Raw genomic sequence first — 21,359 nt, 5'->3', positions numbered from 1 at the left:
ACTTCTTGGCACTAAGATTCGGTTATAGCATCTAGCGTAAGTTGGCATTGGGGGTACCTAAGTTAGATGCTAAGTCAATGGTAGCTGTAATTATTGGCATCTAATTGCGTTCTGAAATGTGTGTAACTTATAGAAGTCCATAAGTTACACATGTATCTCAGAGACATGCCCATTACCTGCCCGTACTCTGTCCAAGTTTTTGGCCTCCCTTCACACTTGCGCACTAAGCAATATTGGCTTGTATGTTATAGAATAGCCCCTCACACTTATGCACATAATTGCCAATTAGTAGTGCCAGTCACACTCATAGTGCTATTATTCTATAACTTATGTACACCATTGGCATCTATCTTTATGCACCAATTTATAGAATTGCCTTTTGGATCAAATTAAGTAATGCTCTGACTTTCTACCTTCATGGCCCTGTGACAGCAGTGCTTACTATTTGCACAATCTGTGCTTGTCTTTGTGCACACATCCTTCCTTGTATGAATAAGTTAGTGATTATTTTAATTTTATCTGCTTGATTTATTTTATTATTATTATTGCTATGTAACCTAGGCCTTCCTGCTGTGTTAACCCTGATCTTGTTTATTCTAATTCTCAAGTTTTATCAGTTTTTTTTTAAATTGTGAACCACTTAATTCTTTAATACTGATAGGTTGTATGTTAAAGTGAAAGAGAGGGGAAGAGTTATGACCAGTTTGAGCACTTCTGTCTTAGGCCAGAAGTGCAAAGTGATACCTCATGAATATTAATTGTGAATATTTTGAAACGCAGACCTATCTGTGGACATGAAAGTCTAGATTTGGGAACTACTGGTTTAATACCATATCACACTAGATGTAGTTCAGTATATTGCATTAAGATGTTAGTCTATCCTGGTGTCACTGTCCTTGGCAAATAGGTTTCCTCTGGATAGGTTGGTGATTGACGCATGAATTGATCACTGTATCTTACTGTGCTCCGCTTTCTTCTCTCAGGAATGAGGAAGCTAAGGAATGTGTCTACAGTGATGCTGCCAAAAATGAAGACCCTAGGATACATGTGGGACTTTTGTAAGTAGGGACTGCTTGTAGTACAGTTCTACTCATGCATTGTGCTGGCTTAAAAAAAGCTTTTTTGTGTTGAGAAAAAAACCCCTTAAGATATCTTTGGGAAAAATTGAAAAGCCATAATAGTTTGGTACCATTGTAGACTGTAGGCACCAATCCATATAGTCACATAGAAATGATGCCAGGTTGAGATTCTTTCATGTTGGGTATTTTAAGCATGCAACATCAATATGCAACCCAGTCCAATTCCCTTTTACCGCCTCAATGTCAACCCTTTTCCTACCAACCCTCCATGTTAGTTCAAAGTGTGCCCAGAATCTATTCAAGTACTGGCCACCTCCATACCCACTGTTAGACCATTTCCGGTCTTGTTATCTTTATGATTTTGACAAGAACAATGATCAATCTAGCACCAAGTTCTCTGGTCATGAGTAAGAAAATAGCTTTTGAACAATCTATACAACTATTAAAATTAGCAAGGTCATTGTCTGGCATGTCCGGCCTTTCCATTCTTATTGAATTTTGAGTTTTAACTGCAGTTGCTCTGTGCGGGTTACCCTAACCTTCTTACATGTGGTCATACCACTGCTATTAGCATTGTAACAGCCGTTCATGCAGCCTGCCCACATAGTGGCAATATAACCAAGGGGTGAATGTCTTCATAAAGGCAGTTAATAAATCCCAATAAATAAATAAACTGTGCCTTTGCTTTCTGAAAGTAAGGATCTCCCATTTACCCCATGCCTTTTTGAAATCTGCTACCACTTTAGCTGCTGCCACCTGTGAGGACATTTGAAGCATTCATTTCCCTTTTTCAAAAAAAAGTATTTCCTGGTATTGTTTCTGAGTCTTCTCTTGGAGCATCATATCATCACTCTTACTTCTACATGTTTGATGTCCTTCAGGTGCTTGTATTATATTTCCTATTTCTCTTCCTATGTCAAGAGTATGGATGCAGCTTGTAGTCCGCTTACCAGTTGGACACAAAGACTCTTAGGGGAACGCAGATGCCATTAAAAACAGACCATGGTCCCAGAGTCTTTTCCTGATAAAGTCTTTTAAAGACAGCTAGTGGGAATCTCGACAGAACAGAAACCACACCACACAGCAGTATTGTGGTATTTTAAAGAAAAACAGATTGTAGGGATAGCTAATGCAGATGGAGAACTTGGCAAATGCACATCTAGATGTAGTGCAGTCAATCCAGTCTATAAAAGTAGTTGCTGGAAATCTGTGCACACTAAGGGCCCTGTTTACTAAGCCACGTTATAGGCGCGTTAACATTTTTAATGTACGTTAACTGTGTACGCACCTACAGTATCCCTATAGATGCCTACACAGCGCATGCGCTAATTGTAGGCACGTTAAAAATGCTAGCGCACCTTAGTAAACAGGGCCCTAAGGGTGTTTTCATTGGGTTCCCTATAGCAAAATGCTTTTTGGAGATGTATCTTTCCCTGTATTGTACTGTATCTTTTGAAGCAAATCATCCTATTAAGTATAAAGGGCTAGATTCTATATATGGTGCCTGAAAATTCTGCGCGGGAAAAAAAATAGACCTAGACATGTTCTCTAAAGTATGCCTAAATTTTTAGGGGCTCTTTTACTAAGCTGTGTAGGCACTACACATTCCCAACGCGCACCAATTTGGAACTACCGCTCGGCTACCGCATGGCCCATGCAGTAATTTCATTTTGCATGCGTGCCCAGTAGGTGCACTGGAAATTTTACAGCGTGCAACACTAACTAGGCGGTAATTGGCATTGTACGCTCGCTGATGATTACAGCCCGGTTAACGCGTGAGACCTTACTGCTAAGTCGGTGGGGTGGCGGTAAGATGTGAGGCCCAAAATGGGCGCATGCCCATTTTCATTTTGCTGAACATCCATTTTTGCCCCCCCCCCCCAAAAGGCCTTTTTTGCAAGTGCGCTGAAAAATGAATCTCCGCGCGTCCAACACATGTGTCTACACCAGCGCAGGCCACTTTTCGGTGCACCTTAGTAAAAGGACCCCTTATAGAATAATCTTAAATTTCTGCAGTTTATAGAATACATCGAGTGCCTCTCCACATGACCAAATTTAGTTGTGACTTGTCTTAATTTCCACTGATCAATGAATTAATGGTATTCAAACATAACATCGTTCTATATGGAAGAAGGAAAAAAGGCCTCACAGAGCTCCTAGATGTGACTATCTATCAGAGCTAAAATGGATCTGTAATGATCCTCTGTTCATCATTGGCCAAAACCTTCAAAACTGTGTGGTAATCTAATCTCTTTCACACAATGTATCTCAATCTGTAGATTATTAAAGATTTCTCTCTCACTATGGTACTCAAAAGAGCTACTCAACACGGTGTTACTCTGAATGTTTATAGTTCAAAAGAACACTTATCTTTTGAAACTGCTTGCACAAGGATATTCAATGATTCCGACTCATTCCTTCTCTCCCCTCGCCCCAAGCCAACGATGGCCAGCGTTTCGTCTTGTTGTGTCAGGGTCTTGGTGGCGGGACTGCTTTGGAACAGGTATTCACACTCCATAAATTGTGTCTGTGCAAACAAACTTTTTCCGGAGACTGGAAAGCAGTAGAACTAGAGGACATGAATTGAGGTTGAAGGGTGGCAGACTCAGGAGTAATGTCAGGAAGTATTTTTTCATGGAGAGGGTGGTGGATATGTGCAATGCCCTCCCACGGGAGGTGATGGAGATGAAAATGGTAATGGAATTCAAACATGCATGGGATAAACACAAAGGAATCCTGTTTTGAGGGCATATAGATCCGCGGAATCTTAGTGGAGATTAGGTGGTGACGCTGGTAATTGGGGAACAAAACCGGTGCTGGGCAGACTTCTATGGTCTAAGCCTTGATTGTGACTGAATAGATAGGGATGGGCTGGAGTGTAAATTTTAAGGGGCTTTGACTTTAGCTTCAGAACTTAGTACAAGAAGAGTGCTGGGCAGACTTCTATGGTCTGTGCCCTGAGAATGGCAAGGAGAAATCAAACTTGGGTGTACATATAAAGTAACACATACCACGTAAAATGAGTTTGTTGTTGGGCAGACTGGATGGACCGTGCAGGTCTTATCTGTCGTCATTTACTATGTTACTTGCAGGGGCATTTTCGAAAGAGAAGGGCGCCCATCTTCCGACACAAATCGGGAGATGGGCGTCCTTCTCTAAGGGTCGCCCAAATCGGCATAATCTAAAGCCGATTTTGGGCATCCTCAACTGCAGTCTGTCGCAGGGATGACCAAAGTTCATGGGGGCATGTCGGAGGCGTAGCGAAGGCGGGACTGGGGCGTGCTTAAGAGATAGGCGTCCTCAGCCGATAATGGAAAAAAGAAGGGCGTCCCTGATGAGCATTTGGTCAATTTTACTTGGTCCATTTTTTTCATGACTAAGCCTCAAAAAGGTGCCCAAACGGACCAGATGACCACCGGAGGGAATTGGGGATGACCTCCCCTTACTTCCCCAGTGATCACCAACCCCCTCCCACCCTAAAAAGATTTTTTTAATTTTTTTTTGCCAGCCTCAAATGTCATACCCAGCTCCATGACAGCAGTATGTAGGTCCCTGAAGCAGTTTTAGTAGGTACTGCAGTGCACTTCAGGCAGGTGGACACAGCCCCCTCCCCACCTGTTACACTTGTGCTAGTAAATGTGAGCCCTTCAAAACCCACCAGAAACCCACTGTACCCACATGTAGGTGCCCCCCTTCACCCCTTAGGGCTATGGTAGTGGTGTACAGTTGTGGGGAGTGGGTTTTGGGGGTTGGGGGGCTCAGCACCCAAGGTAAGGGAGCTATGCACCTGGGAGCAATTTGTGAAGTCCACTGCAGTGCCCCCTAGGTTGCCTGGTTGATGTCCTGGCAGGTGAGGGGGACCAGTGCACTATGAATGCTGGCTCCTCCCATGACGAAATGCCTTGGATTTGGTCGTTTTTGAGATGGGCGTCCTTGGTTTCCATTATCGCTGAAAACTGGGGACAACCATCTCTAAGGTCAACCTGAATGTTGAGATTTGGGCGTCCCTGACCGTATTATCGAAATGAAAAATGGACGCCCATCTTGTTTCGATAATAGCAGTTTCCCCGCCCTTTCGCCGGGATGTCCTTAGAGATGGGCGCCCTTAGAGATGGTCGTCCCCGTTCGATTATGCCCCTCCACATTAGCTATATGAGTAATAACAATGCTAAAATAAACAATAAGACTTGCAGGTAAAAGTGAATAATTCCTGGAGAACAGGAAGTCATCTAAAAAAGCTAAAATTATTATTATAAAGTGTATAAAAACTAATCAGATTATAGCATGTAGTATTGCAGAAATTTAGGAGCCCTTTTACTAAGGCGCGTAGACGCCTACACGTGTACAACACATGCCAAATTGGAACTACCACCCGGCTACTGCGTGCCACGGGCGGTAATTTCATTTTTGATGGACGTCAAAAACACACGGTAGAAATGTTCTACCACGTGGTGCTTACTCGGTGGTAATTGGCAGTGTACGCGTGCTGACGATTACCTCCTGGTTAACATGAGACCTTACTGCTAAGTCAGTGGGTGGCAAACCTGGAAGTGTTTCACTGTTGGAAAATTCCCAGGAATTGTGAGAAATGAAAGGAAGCAGCGGGAATCTTTTTGGCAGCTCCCATTGCCATTAACGCTGGGTGTCCTAGGGCAGAGCAAGTGGTGGCTCATTCATATGGAGGAGAACGCAAAACTAAGGACTGTGTTGCATTGCCACTAGATCTACATAAGCCATAGAGAAATAAGTGCTGAAGAGCACTTGGAGTAGTTCTTGCTGCTAGGCTAACCCCGATAGGGGTGGAGATAGGGGAAATTGTCTATATTAACATCAGATTCAGAAGAAATGAGGTGCTGCAAACACTGACATAGAACTATTTTCTTATGGGGGCGAGGGGCATTGTATATGCAGAAAATAAATCCTGGGACAAAATGTGAGATGTCAGTAGGGAGATGTTTAGATAAAATTCTCGTGATAGAATAAACCTACCTCCAGTACATTTTAATAGTAACCTAGCTTGCATGGTTGCTTAGCATCAGAGTAGTCCTGCTGTGTGTGAGACACAGGGGCAAACTGACCATTAGGGCAAATGGGCAGTGCACGAGGGCACACAGGCTCTGCCCGAATGCCCGGCGCACCACTGGTGATCTAGTGGCCTCAGCGTGGGGGAAAATGTTCTTTCCTGCCCGGCCCACTGGGCTGCCACTATTCCCCCCCCCCCCCCCACACACACACACACCCCAACACCACTATATTTTAAAAATGGCAGCTGAGACTTCCTAGACCTGTGAGACTACCGCGAGAAGTCTTGGCCGCCATTTTGAAACCACAGCGGCGCCGGCAGGTGGGGGAATAGTGGCAGCGCAGCGGGCAGGAAAGAACATGCCTCCTCGCAGAGGCCACCAGACTACTGGGACCCTTCAGGTAGGACCAGGGCTTTGGGGGCTGTGGTGGCAGGGGGTGTGTTGGGCAGCGGCCGTGCGGGGCGCCCAGATCACCCTCAGTCCGCCCCTAGTGAGACAGTTGTGGAAAGAGACTGCCGAGAGACAGTTACTAGTTCTGCTGTCTTAGAGCATAGTTAAAAAGGGATAATTAGTTAAAATTATTTAACGAGAGAAACGGTGACTAAATGAAAATAGAGTTGTGTAAATGCGAAAGAGTGTTTAAAACTGAATCGCATTAAAATTGGAAACCTAAGTTTGTTTTACCTGGCTAAAATTCACAGAAGAAACTGAAAGAGTGTGGAAAGACTATTCTTCAGCAGGCACACAGCATTAAAACAAACAAAGAAAAAAACTTGCTAATTTTAAATGTGTGACTGAAAATTCTGATGAGTGAAGCTTCAAATATTTTCTTTCCAGACTTGTCAAGAAAAGCATTTTTGGAAAGATGAACTGGCATAAAGTTTTGGGAGTGCTTGGCAGAGTCAATCTTAAATAAAGATTCTGAGGCAGAACTGTTGAAAACGCAATTGCTGTTCTGAAGCCATAGTGGTTGTGTCATATGAAGAAAAACAGTAGTAAAACAGTCCCTCTCACAGAAAATTGGTGCAAGCTTTCTAGCAAATGAAAGAAATTATGCCCTTGGCTAATCTGTTTTATTTTTAAACTGAGATTCTGTTATGGCTCCTAAGGCGGCTGACGCTGAAGTAAGACATGGAGGCATATTTTCAAAGCACTTAGCCTTCCAAAGTTCCATAGAAACCTATGGAACTTTGGAAGGCTAAGTGCTTTGAAAATGAGCCCCTCAGTCTCCTTACATATATGAGAATATACAATTTTGTATAAAGGACCTGTGTACTAAACTGCCAAAATGTCACAGGTTAGTACATTATCCCATGAAATCTAACTAAGAGATGCAACTGAACTCTTGGCCCATTTGCATCCATAGCTAAATGTGTGCAGTTTCTCCCATGTTGCCTCAACCTATAACTTATCACATTCCTGGCTGTGGTAACATGTGAGGAAAAAAAGAAAAGAAAGAAATCTTTTTGTGCAGTAGTGTGAAGAAATTAAGGAGGTAAGTTATCAACAGGGGTTTCTGTTAAGATACGTTATTTTTCCACAAGTTGTGCTATATTAGCACAAGGTCTTATTGCAAAAAATGGGGTCCTGTGCTAAAACAGCACAACTTGTGGTTAAATAACCATCTTAATGGTAACCACATTGATAACTTCCTCCCTAAATAGCCACTGGCCCTAACTGGTGGTCCACCAGGCCCAATGCAAGTCTATAAAGTTAAAATCCTCCCAACTCCCTGAAGCCTCAGCCTGCACCATTTTGAATCCAGCAGCTTATGGCGCAGGAACAAATGAGCATGCTGAGATGCTGGAATAGGTGGGAGGAATAGGGGACTGGACAGGCCGAACCTCAGTGTTACATTGCCAAGCAGTGGGGCTTTGGAGAGGTGGAGGATTTTAATCTTTTAGTACTGCATTGGGACTAGAAAATCATTACCGCACACCCATGAGGAAGTGGGTGTGTAATTCGTGCTGAATTAAGACATGAATCAGTGAGTGACAGCGCTGAGGTTTGTGGTATATTTATCATTTATGGGAGATTAGAAGTTTTGACATTCTGTGAGAGCTCCCTAAAAGAATTTAGGGGTATGATTACTAAGCCACGTTAGTGTTAATGCACCAATAAAGTTAAGACACGTTAAACGGTAATGCGCCAATACATTCCTATAGGCGTGTTAGCATTTGACGCACATTAAAAATGCTAACGTGCCTATAGTGCGCCTTTTTAAACACAGCTGTTAGTGTCTTTATGAGGTACATTTTAGTATTCTAAACATTTAGGGAAGGGAAATGGGACTTGATATACCACCTTTCTGTGGTATTTTGCAACTACATTCAAAGCGGTTTATATTTTGTACCTGGAGCAATGGAGGGTTAAGTGACTTGCCCACAGTCACAAGGAGCTGCAGTGGGAATCGAACCCAGTTCCCCAGGATCAAAGTCCGCTTCACTAACCACAAGGCTATTCCATTTACACTCACAAAGCCAGATTCTATACATGGCGCCAGAAAAATTGGTGCTGAAAATAAAGGCGTATAGTAGTATTCTATAAACCTCGTCTAAAGTTAGGCGTGATTTATAGAATATGTGTAGCAGCCGCCTCATGACTAAAATGTAGCCAGAGCCATTTACACTAACTAAAATGTAGTGTAAATGCCCATGATTTATTTAGGCGCAGGTTGGGTATATTCTGTAACAGTGCGAGTAATTTTCAGGAACATCCATGACCCGTCCATGCCTGCCCATGGCCATGCCCCCTTTTATGATCCATGCATTAGAATTTACATGGACTACTTTACAGAATACGCTTAGAAAGTTACATGCGTAGATTCTAATGAGTGCTGATAATTCCTTGTTATTGGCCAATTATTGGCGCTGATTAGCTTCTTAAACAATTAAGTTGCACATGCAAATAAGCTACACGTGCAGATTTGCGTAGTCGCCATTTATAGAACCTGGGGATAACGCATGTAAATGTCAATACCTATGTTATAGTGTTGCCCCCTTACTAACAAATTAATGAGAGAAACTGGAAAATCTATATTAATAAATCCCACCTTGAACGTTCTGAAGCTCACTCCAAGGCAGAGAAGCTCACTCCAAGGCAGAGAAGCAGAAAAATCCTGTAGTCTTCCTAGGCTAGGACCAGTTACCCTCACTCATAGACCCGCCCTCAGCCACGCCCCATCTGTACATAAAACGCTACCTCAACATTCTGAAGACAACCTGCTGAAGCCATCTGCAAAATCCCTAAACAGTTCGTAAGTTCATGGTGGTGAAGCCATCCAACTCACCTCTCTGCCCCGCCCTCGAGGGCGGAACACAGAGAGTAAAGGGATCCATAAAGGCACCCCTACCAACTGGCAACCCCCTCCAACAAACAACAACCCAGGCAGGGGGAGTGTTTCCGTACTCACAAACAGCCTCGACGGTGCACCTCTAAGTGCCCCCCCCGCCGCATCGCCACAACAACCCGTGCAACGGGGCATCAGAAAGCCTCTACCCCCTTCCCTCCTAGCCGCATCACCCAACCCCTCCCCCGCCGCTTCACCAAGCCCCTCCCCCCCCCCAAATCGACTGCCTCGCCACCCGCGACCGCTAATACAAACTCTGTCCGGCATTCTGAATGAATGAAAGAAATGAAAATTTACGAGAGGAACACAATCTGAATGCCGGGCATTTGTACACAGGGTAGATACTTTCACGTCCTTCATTTTTAAAAAAAAGTGTCCTATTACATCTTGGGGGAGGGGTGAGGAGGAAAGCGGTGGGGTATCCGGATACTGGGCGTTAGGGCCACGGGGAACATAGACTTTTGAAAGTCTTAAGGAACCCAAAGTGTGGGAAGGAGGAGGAAAAGGAGGGGAGGGAACGGGGTGAGGGGCATTAGGAACAGGGGAGGGGGCCCTGTCACACACTCTCATTCTCCCACATACACTGTCACACAGACAGTCTCACTCTGTCACACACCTGCACATTCACTCTGGCTCTCTCTCAAACATACACACTCCCAGGAAAACCTTGCTAGCGCCCGTTTCATTCGTTCCAGAAACGGGCCTTGTTTACTAGTAATAAATAAGAGAAAATCTCAGGCAGAGTAATTTTTCTCTGGAGTAGAATCAGTCAGGGAAAGAGATTTTTTTCTGTTTTCATGTTAGCTAATTCACAGAGGGGCCCTTTTACTAAGCACTGTCTGCTCTACCGGTCCTCTGCCCCAAAACGGGAAGTTGATGTCAGCGGGGACAGAGGACCAGCAGAGCAGACAGTGCTTAGTAAAAGGGCCCCTCTGTGAATTAGCTAACATGAAAACAGAAAAAAAAACTCTTTCCCTGACTGATTCTACTCCAGAGAGGACCGGCAGAGCAGACAGCGCATGCCTGAAGGCTGCAGCTCCATGCTTGCTTTCTGTTGTTTTGCTACCGCTGCTGCTCATCAGGAGTAGCATCAGCGGCAGTACAGCGGCAGCATTGTGTCTCTGCGGGAGTTTGGGAGATGACCCGGTGATGTGGGAGACTTGCCAGGTCTGTGGGAAGGAGGTGAAGAATATGCCAAGGCACCCCTGCAAGTTCGTTGCGGCTCCCCTGGGGTGCCACAACACACAGTTTGGGAACCTCTGGTATAGTGCATTTCAGAACATTATTTGACTTGGTTATTATTATTATTATTTGTTACATTTGTATCCCACATTTTCCCACCTTTTTGCAGGCGCAATGTGGTTTACATAGTTCCGTTAACGGCGTTAGCCGATTCCGGTCTCAACAAATACAAGGTATAATGAATACAAGGTGATGTTGTGGTAGAATGAGGTACATGTATGGTAGGTACGATTACGGGGAACTTGGAAAGGGAGAGGAAGAGTCAGGTAATGTCCATTACGGTCTTTGGTTACGTTGTATTGCAGGTATCCATCTATTTTTATGTTGGGTCGGTGGGATATGCTCTTCTGAACAGGTCTGTCTTTAGTGCTTTCCGGAAATTTAGGTGGTCGAGCGTAGGTTTTACTGCTTTTGGCAGTGCGTTCCATAGTTGTGCGCTTAAATAGGAAAAGCTGGATGCATAGGTGGATTTGTATTTGAGTCCTTTGCTGCTTGGGTAGTGGAGGTTTAGGTATGATCGTGCAGATTTTGTGGTGTTTCTGGTTGGCAGGTCAGTGAGGTCTGTCATGTATCCCGGTGCCTCGCTGTAAATAATTTTATGAACAGTCGTGCAGATTTTGAAAGTTATACGTTCTTTGATTGGTAGCCAGTGCAGTTTTTATCGGGGTGGCTTGGCGCAGTCAAAATGCGTTTTTCCAAATATAAGCCTGGCTGCTGTGTTTTGGGCGGTCTGAAGTTATTAGCCAAGATAAATGGGCAGCATCTACTCAGTTTCTTGCAGCATGGAAAAGTCTACAGTGCTGTCCTCTGTGGTACTTAAATGTCACAGGCTACTCAGGTGTTGCATTTCCTCATTGCAGAAAGGATCCAGGCAAGCTTTAGATCTAAGGTGCAGAGTTTCAACTCCCCTTTAAATGTATTTTTTCTTATAGCCAACTTAGGGGAAAATTTTCAGAAGTTACCTGCATTAATGCAAAATCTGCCTATGGATTAGTCCTTAGAGGAAAGATGTTAACATACTTTTCCATTGCAAAGTTCCCTGGGAAAAAGCAGTCAGATTGGCATCTGCTTTTTTTCTGCAGGCACTTTTCCACAGAAAATAACGTGCCTAGTTTTGAACACGTAATTTGTGCATACTCTTATCCTCCCTGATCTAACCCTGCCCCCCAACCATCTACTTTTTACCCAGCTAAAAATGTGTGTTTAAAGGGGGGGGGGGGGGTCATTAGAGCCAAGATGGTGGCATGAGGTCAGTTACTGTTGGTAACTGTTGAAAACCTTTTTCCTCCGTTCTGTAGTTCCTAAGCATAAGAGCAGGGTCAAGACTTCCCTACTGGAGTTGGTGGGCCTGCTCTGGTTCAGCAGGATACTCCTGAAGGGCTTTTCAGGAATTTATTTTATTTATTTTTGTTACATTTGTACCCCGCGCTCTCCCACTCATGGCAGACTCAATGCGGCTTACATATTGTATACAGGTACTTATTTGTACCTGGGGCAATGGAGGGTTAAGTGACTTGCCCAGAGTCACAAGGAGCTGCCTGTGCCTGAAGTGGGAATCAAACTCGGTTCCCCAGGACCAAAGTCCACCACCCTAACCACTAGGCCACTCCTCCATGTAGCTGGACGATATTGTCCAGCTACATGGTATCAGTGGTTATATATAATTGACAAAAGCATCATAAATGCAGCACAAGGCTTGGCCACACTTCATGAATTAACAGCATTCAGAAGCTCAATGATTTGCTATCTCTTGTATTAACTATAAGACATGGTTACGGTTTCTCTTATTAGGCATGTATAATGTAACAGCCTTGAGGTTCACACCAGCCATACAGAGTGTGGGACAGGGGTCAAACTCTTGACTCCTGACCCCTGAGGCCATGTTGGGAGGGGAGGGGGAAGCCTCAAGTCTCTGTACAGGTCTTTTTCTGCCATCACTTACTATGTTACTATGTATGTTACCTCTGTGGGAATCTACTCTCACCAGCTTCTGTCTTTTAACCTAGAAGCACAGGCACACAAAAACACCAACTATTCAGGCCAGTATCAAAATCAAAATATGATATAATAGGATAATTACTTTAGAGCAGGGGTTTTCAACCCAGTCCTCAGGACACACTCAAATAGCCAGGTTTTCAGGATATCCACAATGAATATGCATAAGATAAATTTGCATACAGTGGAGATATTACATACAAATTTATCTCTCATATTCATTGTGAGTATCCTGAAACCTAACCAGCTGGGCTTGTCCCAAAGACTGGGTGGTTTGAGAAGCACTGCTTTAGAGTACAAATTCAAAAAAGAAAAAAAACATTTTTCTTTAAAGTATAGCTGGGTTTTCTCTTTCAAGAAGTTAAGGAGTAATTAGTTCTCTGTCAGGATCTTCCTTCACATTTCCTGCTTTCTTTCACATTCCTTTTCCTGGTTTCTCATTTCTGTAAGACACATGACTTCACTCTTGCTTCTCTCTCTGCTTTCTAGTCAATGATAGGCAAACCTTCAGCTAACCGCCTGCCCTCAAATACCAGGCATGCAGGACCCAACCAGTCTTCCCTGGCTGCCCTCCCAATATAGTTGGAGCTGAAGAATGATACTTAACCCTGCCCACCAGGGGATTTTATACTATATCTCATATTGCTGTTAGGTCACATCCCCTTTGGACGAGTAATGCACACCACATTTTCCCACTCAGAGCTGGTATTGGAAAAAAAACCTGTAAACAGTCACTTACCCTGTCTTTACTAAGTTGTGAGCTAATGCCGACATAACCCATTCACTTTGAATGGAATGTATTGGCATTGCCGCACGGCAGCCACTAGTACGGCTTAGTAAACAGGAAGTTAGTGGCTTATGTCATAATAATTTGAATGTTTGTTTTTTGAAGGTGTGGTAGCTACATAAAATCAGGATTTTTCCTCCCATCAGCCTATTCTTTTTTATTATTATTATTATTTATTTATCGTTATCATTTCAAATTACACAACTAAATCACTTGTAAAGTAAAAATTCAGCTATTACATTTAAATTTATCTAGGAAAATTATCAATACAAAAATTAACACTTTCCCATAGCTTTATACAAGTCCATAAGTGGAATCCAATATTCCTATATACTGGAGAGAAGAAAAAGGCAATAAACTGTTTCAAACAAAATAGAGATAAAGACATGTTCCAATTCGATTATCTTTAAATGGGTACTCTTTTAGCTGTTATAAAAGAAGACAGTTGAACAGGGTCAAAATACACATATTTCACTGATAGGTAGGAAATCAAACATTTACACGGATATTTTAAATAGAATGATGCCCCTAACTGAAGGACCTCCTGCTTCATTTGCAGAAACTTCTGTCTCCGTTTTTGCGTTTCCTTCGCAAGGTCTGGAAAAACCCGAGTTTGTAAACCTCGAAAGGTTTTTTCTTTTTTCTGGAAGAACTTCTTTAAAATCCAGACCTTGTCTGAAGGTAACGCTACTGTAGCCAGTAAAGTGGTTGCCGTTATTTGCTCTGTGTCCGACATTTCAAGCAGTGCTAAGACATCCAGTGTTTGATTATCTTGAATATTTTGTTTCTGTTGGTTTTCCTCTCCTCTCACAGGGAAATAAAAAACCTGTGAAAAGGGGGGTATATCACTGTCTCCTATCTCTAACACTTCTTTAAAGTAATTCTTCAACATTTCTCTTGGGGAAATTAAATGTTGTCGAGGAAAATTAATAAAACGCAGATTATTACTTCTTGAATTATTTTCCAACATTTCTGATTTTCTCCTAAGAGTAGTCAAATCTTTCAGCATCGTCATTTGTAATGTCTGCATCTGTGAAAAATCTTTCTCCTGTTTACCAAATTCTCTTCTCACTGATTTCACCTCATTCTCAATTTCTTTTACTTTCCCATCTAGTATCACAACTTCTTCACTCAATTTTTTCATCTGGGGGCATAAAGCCTTCCCCAGTTCAGCAATCAGCAGCCACAAATTATCTAATGTCACTTCTGCTGGTTTCTGAAAAAGTTTTGCAAATGAAGAATCTTCTATTTCGCCATGTTGTATGTGTTTCTCACCTTCAGCTGTCCCTTGTTTTTCTTCCTGAGATTTTTCTGCTGTGTGTGCAGGCAGACTGGAGGTTAACGAGCCTCCCAGTTCCTCCGATATAGCCAAAACTGCTTCCCGCCCACCTTTAACACTTCGGTTTCGGGAGTTGCAGACGCTGCCAATGGAGAGCTGCTTCCCACAGGCTGAGGAGGAGGAGTCCTTCCATCGGGGCTTAGTGAGACTTCCAGTCCAGGGATCTGCTCATGATCTCCAGGCCTAGGCTGAGCCAGCGGACCGCTCACCGACGGTAATATCGAATTCTGAGCTCTCTGCAGATATAAGTCCATCGAGCCAGAAGAGAGAAGAGGTCTTTGCTGCTGGGAAGCAGTAGCAGCAGCTCGGCCCCTTCTCTTCGGCATGTTCAGGCAATATTTTAAGTTAAGTAGAAAATCCGGAGGAGCTCTGAAACACGTCTGTCTCATTCGGCGGCCATCTTGGACTCCCCCATCAGCCTATTCTTATCACTCATTCCCCCCATGAGTTGTCCCCACTACTGTCTTATCTCCTCAGCCCATACTCCCTTCATCTCCACCACGCTTTTAGACTGGTGCCAAATCTCCCCCCCCCCCCCCCCCAATTCCTCTCCAGTCTTAATCATAGCTCTGAGGCATGCCAATAGGAATAGCTATGCAGTGGAGCTGTTAAGTGGGGGAAATGGGGAAATGTCAGCACAGAAAAGATGCACAAATAAAGCAATGCATCTAAGGCAGGCAAGGGAGGCTGAGAGAATACTGGGGGCAGTGGTGTTTCTTGTTGTTTTTCTGAAAAGCCTCTATTACTCCACATTTACATTACAGTACTGCCTGGATATAATGTCACACAAGGACAATACCTACAACTAAGCCCAACTACTTGAAGAGTCCAGTACCTGATCAGGCTGAGCAACCCCTGGCTTTGGAATTCCCTATTTGTGTTGCTGGTTCACCCTGTTTGTCAACAAAGAAGTCAAAGTTCCTTACCTGTAATGGAAGTTCTCAGTAGACAGCAGGATAAATCAGACACACATGCCAACACACATTTTCCTAGGGAGTTGACAGCTAAGCTTGAAAATTCTTTGAGGGTTTCTCATAAAGCAGCAGTTGCTTGGGGAAGTCCCAGGTATGAAGAAAAAGCCCCTAGGGTTTTCCTGAGCTCCGAGGGAGAATTCCATGCTGGTGCCTAAACAATTACGTCACATTGATGATTATCTCATATTTCGCAAATTGCTAACAACATAACTAATAAGATTAATTATCAATGAGAGTAGCAACCAATCCAACATCTAATCTACAGGTTATAAAATCTACGATCCCTTCACATTCTATTCTGATCATCACAATATTTTCCATATAATATGTATAAATGATGTTATATGGAGTTTGATACCAAATGTTCTGTGTAACTAAAACCAATTATTCAATTACAATGTGAGCCACATTGAACTCGAACTTGTTTTGAGAAAATGTGGGATATAACTGTCATAAATAAATATATATATAATCAAAGAATCCAGTGCGCTGATAGAGCAAGGCTGGGCAACAGCAGAAGAAACCCCCAGCGGACAGAGATGACCGTAAATGCGATTAGACTAAAGCTAAGTACACGTTTCATGATTGTGATCTCTGCAACTAACAATCAGTAGTTTTCAGTAAGCGATGTAAAGAGGACTTAATGGAGTTTTAAATCGCGTATAGAAGAAGGTTTTTGAGCTGATGATGAGGACAGATCAATTCGACCAAACCTTTAGGTCGTTATGATTGTGAGTAGCTCCTTAGACCATTGAGTCATGAGCTCCTTGAGGCTTTTCCTTCTATAATCGGAGCAGACAGATGACGTGTACCACTCCATAGCACTTTATTCATTCAGAATTTACTTGAGTGGATTCTTTGATTATATATTTTTTGAGCTATAAATAAATAAATGTCACCCACATGGGTATCTGATTTATTCAGCTTTCTCAATTTTGTTTTTTTTTTTTTGGTTCTTCCCCACTGGTTGTTTTATTCATTTTTTAACATCTATTAAAAGCTAAACATAGAAGCTCTTGACTGATGTTTTCTTGTCAGAGGATTTATGGTGCCTTTTCAATTTCTTTGCCATGCTGTACCAGTCCAATTTTAAGCGTGCAGCACGTAAGCTGCATGCTGGAACATTTCCTGTTTGAACCGGACCCTTCCCTGATGTGCAAAGACTTCCAAGTGAACTATTCCTTTGTTTCCTAGGCACAATAGTGGTAATGATTGTCTCCTGCTCCACGTTTTGCACCTGAAGAACATTGATGGCCTTGCTGTAAAGGAAGACTCTAAAATGTAAGTTGTCCAGTTAGTTTATAATGTAATGCACTTTGGATTGTTCTAATTTGTGCTTAAATTGTACATTTTTTTAAAATGTTGACACCATGCTTTAATCTTTTCCTTGTTATATTTGTGAAGAGAAAAAGGCATGATGGCATTCTATAAAGTGAAATCATTTTTCTTGTACAGATATGTTGCTAGCTACCTTACTTCATTCTTGGGTCTCCATAAGCACAGATGGCTTAATGTGTATAAAACTGTACTCATGTAGCACCTTGGCGACCTGAGAGCATCAAAACCCACAGTCTCCCAATTGTTCCCTATATTTATCTCTTCTAAAGTGTTACTATGAAGTTATTATTTTTTTTATTTTAAGTTGTATTTTGACTCAGTCTGGGCAGGCCTCTGTTGGACTATAGTACATGAGCTGTCAGTCAAAACTACCCAGGGTTTTATCCTTATTTTTTATTACCTCCTCCACCTAGACTGGCTATTATAATGATAGGACTAGACCAGGAGCCACAGATCACAGGTATAACCAAAATCTAGCTAGTGAATATCTCCTTGAATGATGGCTGAGAATTTCTACCATCACCTCTCCAGTATCTCTGAAATCTGCATTAACAATGTGCCAAGCCAATCCAGGGAACAGAATATCAGAGTAAGGAATTGCCATCGCGCTGGCCAACAAAACATTTTACATGGGCAAAGTGTTTAGCATGTATACAAATATGGCAATGTGCTGTTGAACATGCTCAAGATCATTGGAAATGTTATGGCAGAATATCTTTTTTTTGTACTTTGTGCCATAATACCTTTACTAGTTGTATGAAAAGTTTGAAATGGGCAACTGGGTATCTATTTCTTATTGGGTTATGCTATGTTTCTTTCTCATTAGACACATCCGCATCTATTTGCCTCCACTTGACAATAGCACACCCAGTGCTTACTGCTCTCAAAGTTTGGCATTCCAGAACCCCTTGATGATTAATGAGGTCTTCCAAATCCCGGCTTATTCAAGCATATTGAAGCTCAAGTCATTGCAGTTGTACATATGTTCTGTTGACCACCAGCTACAAGAAGAGTTGCTGGTGAGTGGCATTATTTTCCTATATGTTCCCATATGGGAAGAGAGATGTGACTTGGCACTTGGAAAAGTGAAATATACATTTTGGAGAAGTCCTGGGAAATGAAATCTCCTGCTCATTATCCATGAGGCCATAGAAAAGTCAATGCAAGAGTAACTCTAGGGTGGACAATAGTAAGATGGTTCTATTCCCACCTTTTAGATCAGGGGTTCTCAACCCAGTCCTTGGGACACACCTAGCCAGTCAGGTTTTCAGGATTTTCACAATCAATATGCATGAGATAGATTCACATACAATGGAGGTAGTACGCATGCAAATCTGTCTTGTGTATATTTATTAGGGGGATCCTGAAAACCTGACTGTCTAGGTGTGTCCCAAGGATTGGCTTGAGAATCCCTGCTTTAGATGGATACTTTCAAGTTGTCCACATACCAGACCTATACTGTCAGGTCATGTTACCCCAGTTGCATGAGTGTTGCTGTATTTTTATAAAGTTGTTATGGTCACAAGGATTGCACTTTGACTGTGGTATGCCATACTGTTCTATTCCAAGGATATGGTATCTTTACTAAGAATAGATATTTAGGAGGTGATTTTTGTAAGTGTATTTTGCATGTAAAGGGGGAGATTCGATATATGGCACCTAAAAAATCAGCGCAGAAATCAGTGCCGACTAAGCGTATTCTGTAAGCAGCGCCTAGATTTAGGCATGGAATATAGAATATACTTAGTTATTTCAATGCCTAAAACTACACGCCTCCATTTACACCAACGAAAACATGGCGTAAATCCCAGCACATAGATTTAGGCGCACTGGGCCATATTCTATAACTACATGTATAAATTTTGGAACTCTCACGCAATATCCATTTTCACGCCCATAACCATGCCCCTTTTTGCCTGCGCGTGTTACAATTAGGCACACTGCATTACAGAATGTGCTTAGCAAGTTGTGCGCATAAATTCTAATTATTGCCAATTAGTGCTTATTATAGCTTGTTAAGAGCTGTTGTTAACACTGATTAGCTTATTAAGCCAATTAAGTTATGCACGTTGTTATAGAATATGCTTGGATTTCGGCAACGATCTCTAGGCACCCTATATAGAATCTGGGGGTAAATGCCTTTTATGGATTAGGCCACACCTAAAAGTATGATCAGTGTAAGTAGACACATACTTGTAGAATAGGTATGCACAGGGGAGGAATTTGGATAGAGTTTAGGCAAAGTTGTATTTTCAAAGCACAGACTTACAAAGTTCCATAAGTTACTATCAGGCTCATTTTCGAAAGAGATGGACGTCCATCTTTCGACATAAATCGGAACATGGACGTCCATCTCCCAGAGACGTCTAAACAGGTATAATCGAAACCCGATTTTGGACGTCTCTAACTGAAGTCCGTTGCAAGGATGTCCAAATTTCAAGGGGGCATGTCAGAGGTGTGGTGAAGGCGGAACTTGGACGTCTTTGAGCCATAATCGAAAAAAGCAGGGACGTCCTAAAGTAAAACTTGGACATTTTCACCCGGACGTGTTTTTTTTTACGAATAAGGCACAAAAAGGTGCCCGAAATGACCAGATGACCACCAGAGGGAATCGGGGATGGCCTCCCATTACTCCCCCAGTGGTCACTAACCCCTCCCACCCTCAAAAAACATCTTTAACAATATTTCATGCCAGTCTCTATGCCAGCCTCAGATGTTATACTCAGGTCCATGACAGCGCATGCAGGTCCCTGGAGCAGTTTTAATGGTGCAGTGCACTTCAGACAGGCGGACCCAGGCCCATACCCTCCCTGCCTGTTACATTTGTGGAGGAAACAGCGAGCCCTCCAAAATCCACCACAAACCCACTATACCCACATCTAGGTGCCCCCCTTCACCCGTAAGGGCTATGGTAGTGGTGTACAGTTGTGGGTAGTGGGTTTGGGGGGCTCAGCGCACACGGTGAGGGAGCTTTGTACCTGGCAGCAATTTGTGAAGTCCACTGCAGTGTCCCCTAGGGTACCCGGTTGGTGTCCTGGCATGTCAGGGGGACCAGTGCACTACAAATGCTGGCTCCTCCCACGTCCAAATGGCTTGCATTTGGACGTTTTTGACATGGACGTCTTTGGTTTTGAAAATCGCCGAAAGTCAAAGACGTCCATATCTAAGAACTTCCAAATCCAAGGATGTCCTTGGTATTTTCGAAACGAAAGATGGATTTCCATCTTTTTTCGAAAATAAGGTTTTCCACACCCCTGGATTTGGACGTTTTACGAAGATGTCAAAATCCCAACTTTTGAAAATTCCCCTCTGTGTAACTTTGTAAGTCTAAGTGCTTTGAAAATATGCCTCTGTGTGTCTTTATAAAATAGGCTAAAAACAGATGCCTTCCCATCTTACTATCCTAGGGGGCCCAGTTATAAAATTACCTTCCTAATCCTGAAGCGTTCATGAAAAGAAAATTGACACATCCTGTAGAGATCCCTCACCTGTCTTGTCTGTGAATGGATTACTACTGAGCTCAGGGACCCTTTTACTAAGGCGCGTAGCCCAGTGGCGTATCTACGTAGGGCCAGGGGGCTGGGCCCCTGTAGATTTGGCCCTGGACCCCCCCTGCTGATGACCCTCTCGACTCCCACCGCCGACACGCCGTCGCCTGCCTTTGCTGGCGGGGGAACCCAACCCCCGCCAGCCGAGGTCCTCTTCTTCTCGCAAAAGGCTTCGTTCTGATTCTGACATCAGACTCACAGAACGAAGCCTTGTAGATCAGCACCTTAGTAAAAGGGCCCCTCAGTTTCCCACTGGCACCAGTCTGTATCTTTTACTTGTGGAACTGCAGAAGGGAATACAGTGTAGGTTGCTTCAGCCAGTGGACGATTTTTATACTTTCAGAAAATGTATGAGTCCCTCAAGAAATAAGAAGGTAGAGGTCATCAATACCCAAAAACTAATCTTTTGACTTTTTACCTCCAACAAGATTTTTATTGCCATGGTTTTATAGACATAGAGCTGTGTTTTAGAAAGAATATGGAGAGGGGAATTGAGATGCCATGGTTGGGATGTGGAGACTTCCCACAGTATTTTACAAGAGACTCAGCCAAACGCCTCCCCCCCCCCCCCCCCACACACACATCTGATTTCCTTCAGGTGCCCCCCTTCAAAAAAAGAAGAGCCCACGCTTGGTCTGTCTGGCAGACCCCCACTTCCTGATCCCAATTGCTAGCCTTACTGGA

General features: G+C 43.1%; 1 protein-coding gene across 4 annotated transcripts in view; it reads left to right on the top strand.

Annotated features, from left to right (window-relative positions):
• Positions 1-21,359, top strand: part of WWC3 (WWC family member 3) — a 240,276-nt gene that overhangs the window by 197,127 nt on the left and 21,790 nt on the right. For all 4 annotated transcript variants that reach the window (XM_030201618.1, XM_030201617.1, XM_030201615.1 and 1 more), the window contains exons 13-15: positions 984-1,058; positions 16,984-17,070; positions 17,954-18,146. In XM_030201618.1, the coding sequence (XP_030057478.1) occupies positions 984-1,058; positions 16,984-17,070; positions 17,954-18,146 (355 nt within the window). The remainder of the gene's footprint in view (positions 1-983; positions 1,059-16,983; positions 17,071-17,953; positions 18,147-21,359) is intronic.

The sequence above is a fragment of the Microcaecilia unicolor genome, chromosome 4 (assembly GCF_901765095.1).
Source record: "Microcaecilia unicolor chromosome 4, aMicUni1.1, whole genome shotgun sequence".
NCBI classification, from domain to species: domain Eukaryota; kingdom Metazoa; phylum Chordata; class Amphibia; order Gymnophiona; family Siphonopidae; genus Microcaecilia; species Microcaecilia unicolor.
This window is presented reverse-complemented; position numbering and strand designations above follow the sequence as displayed.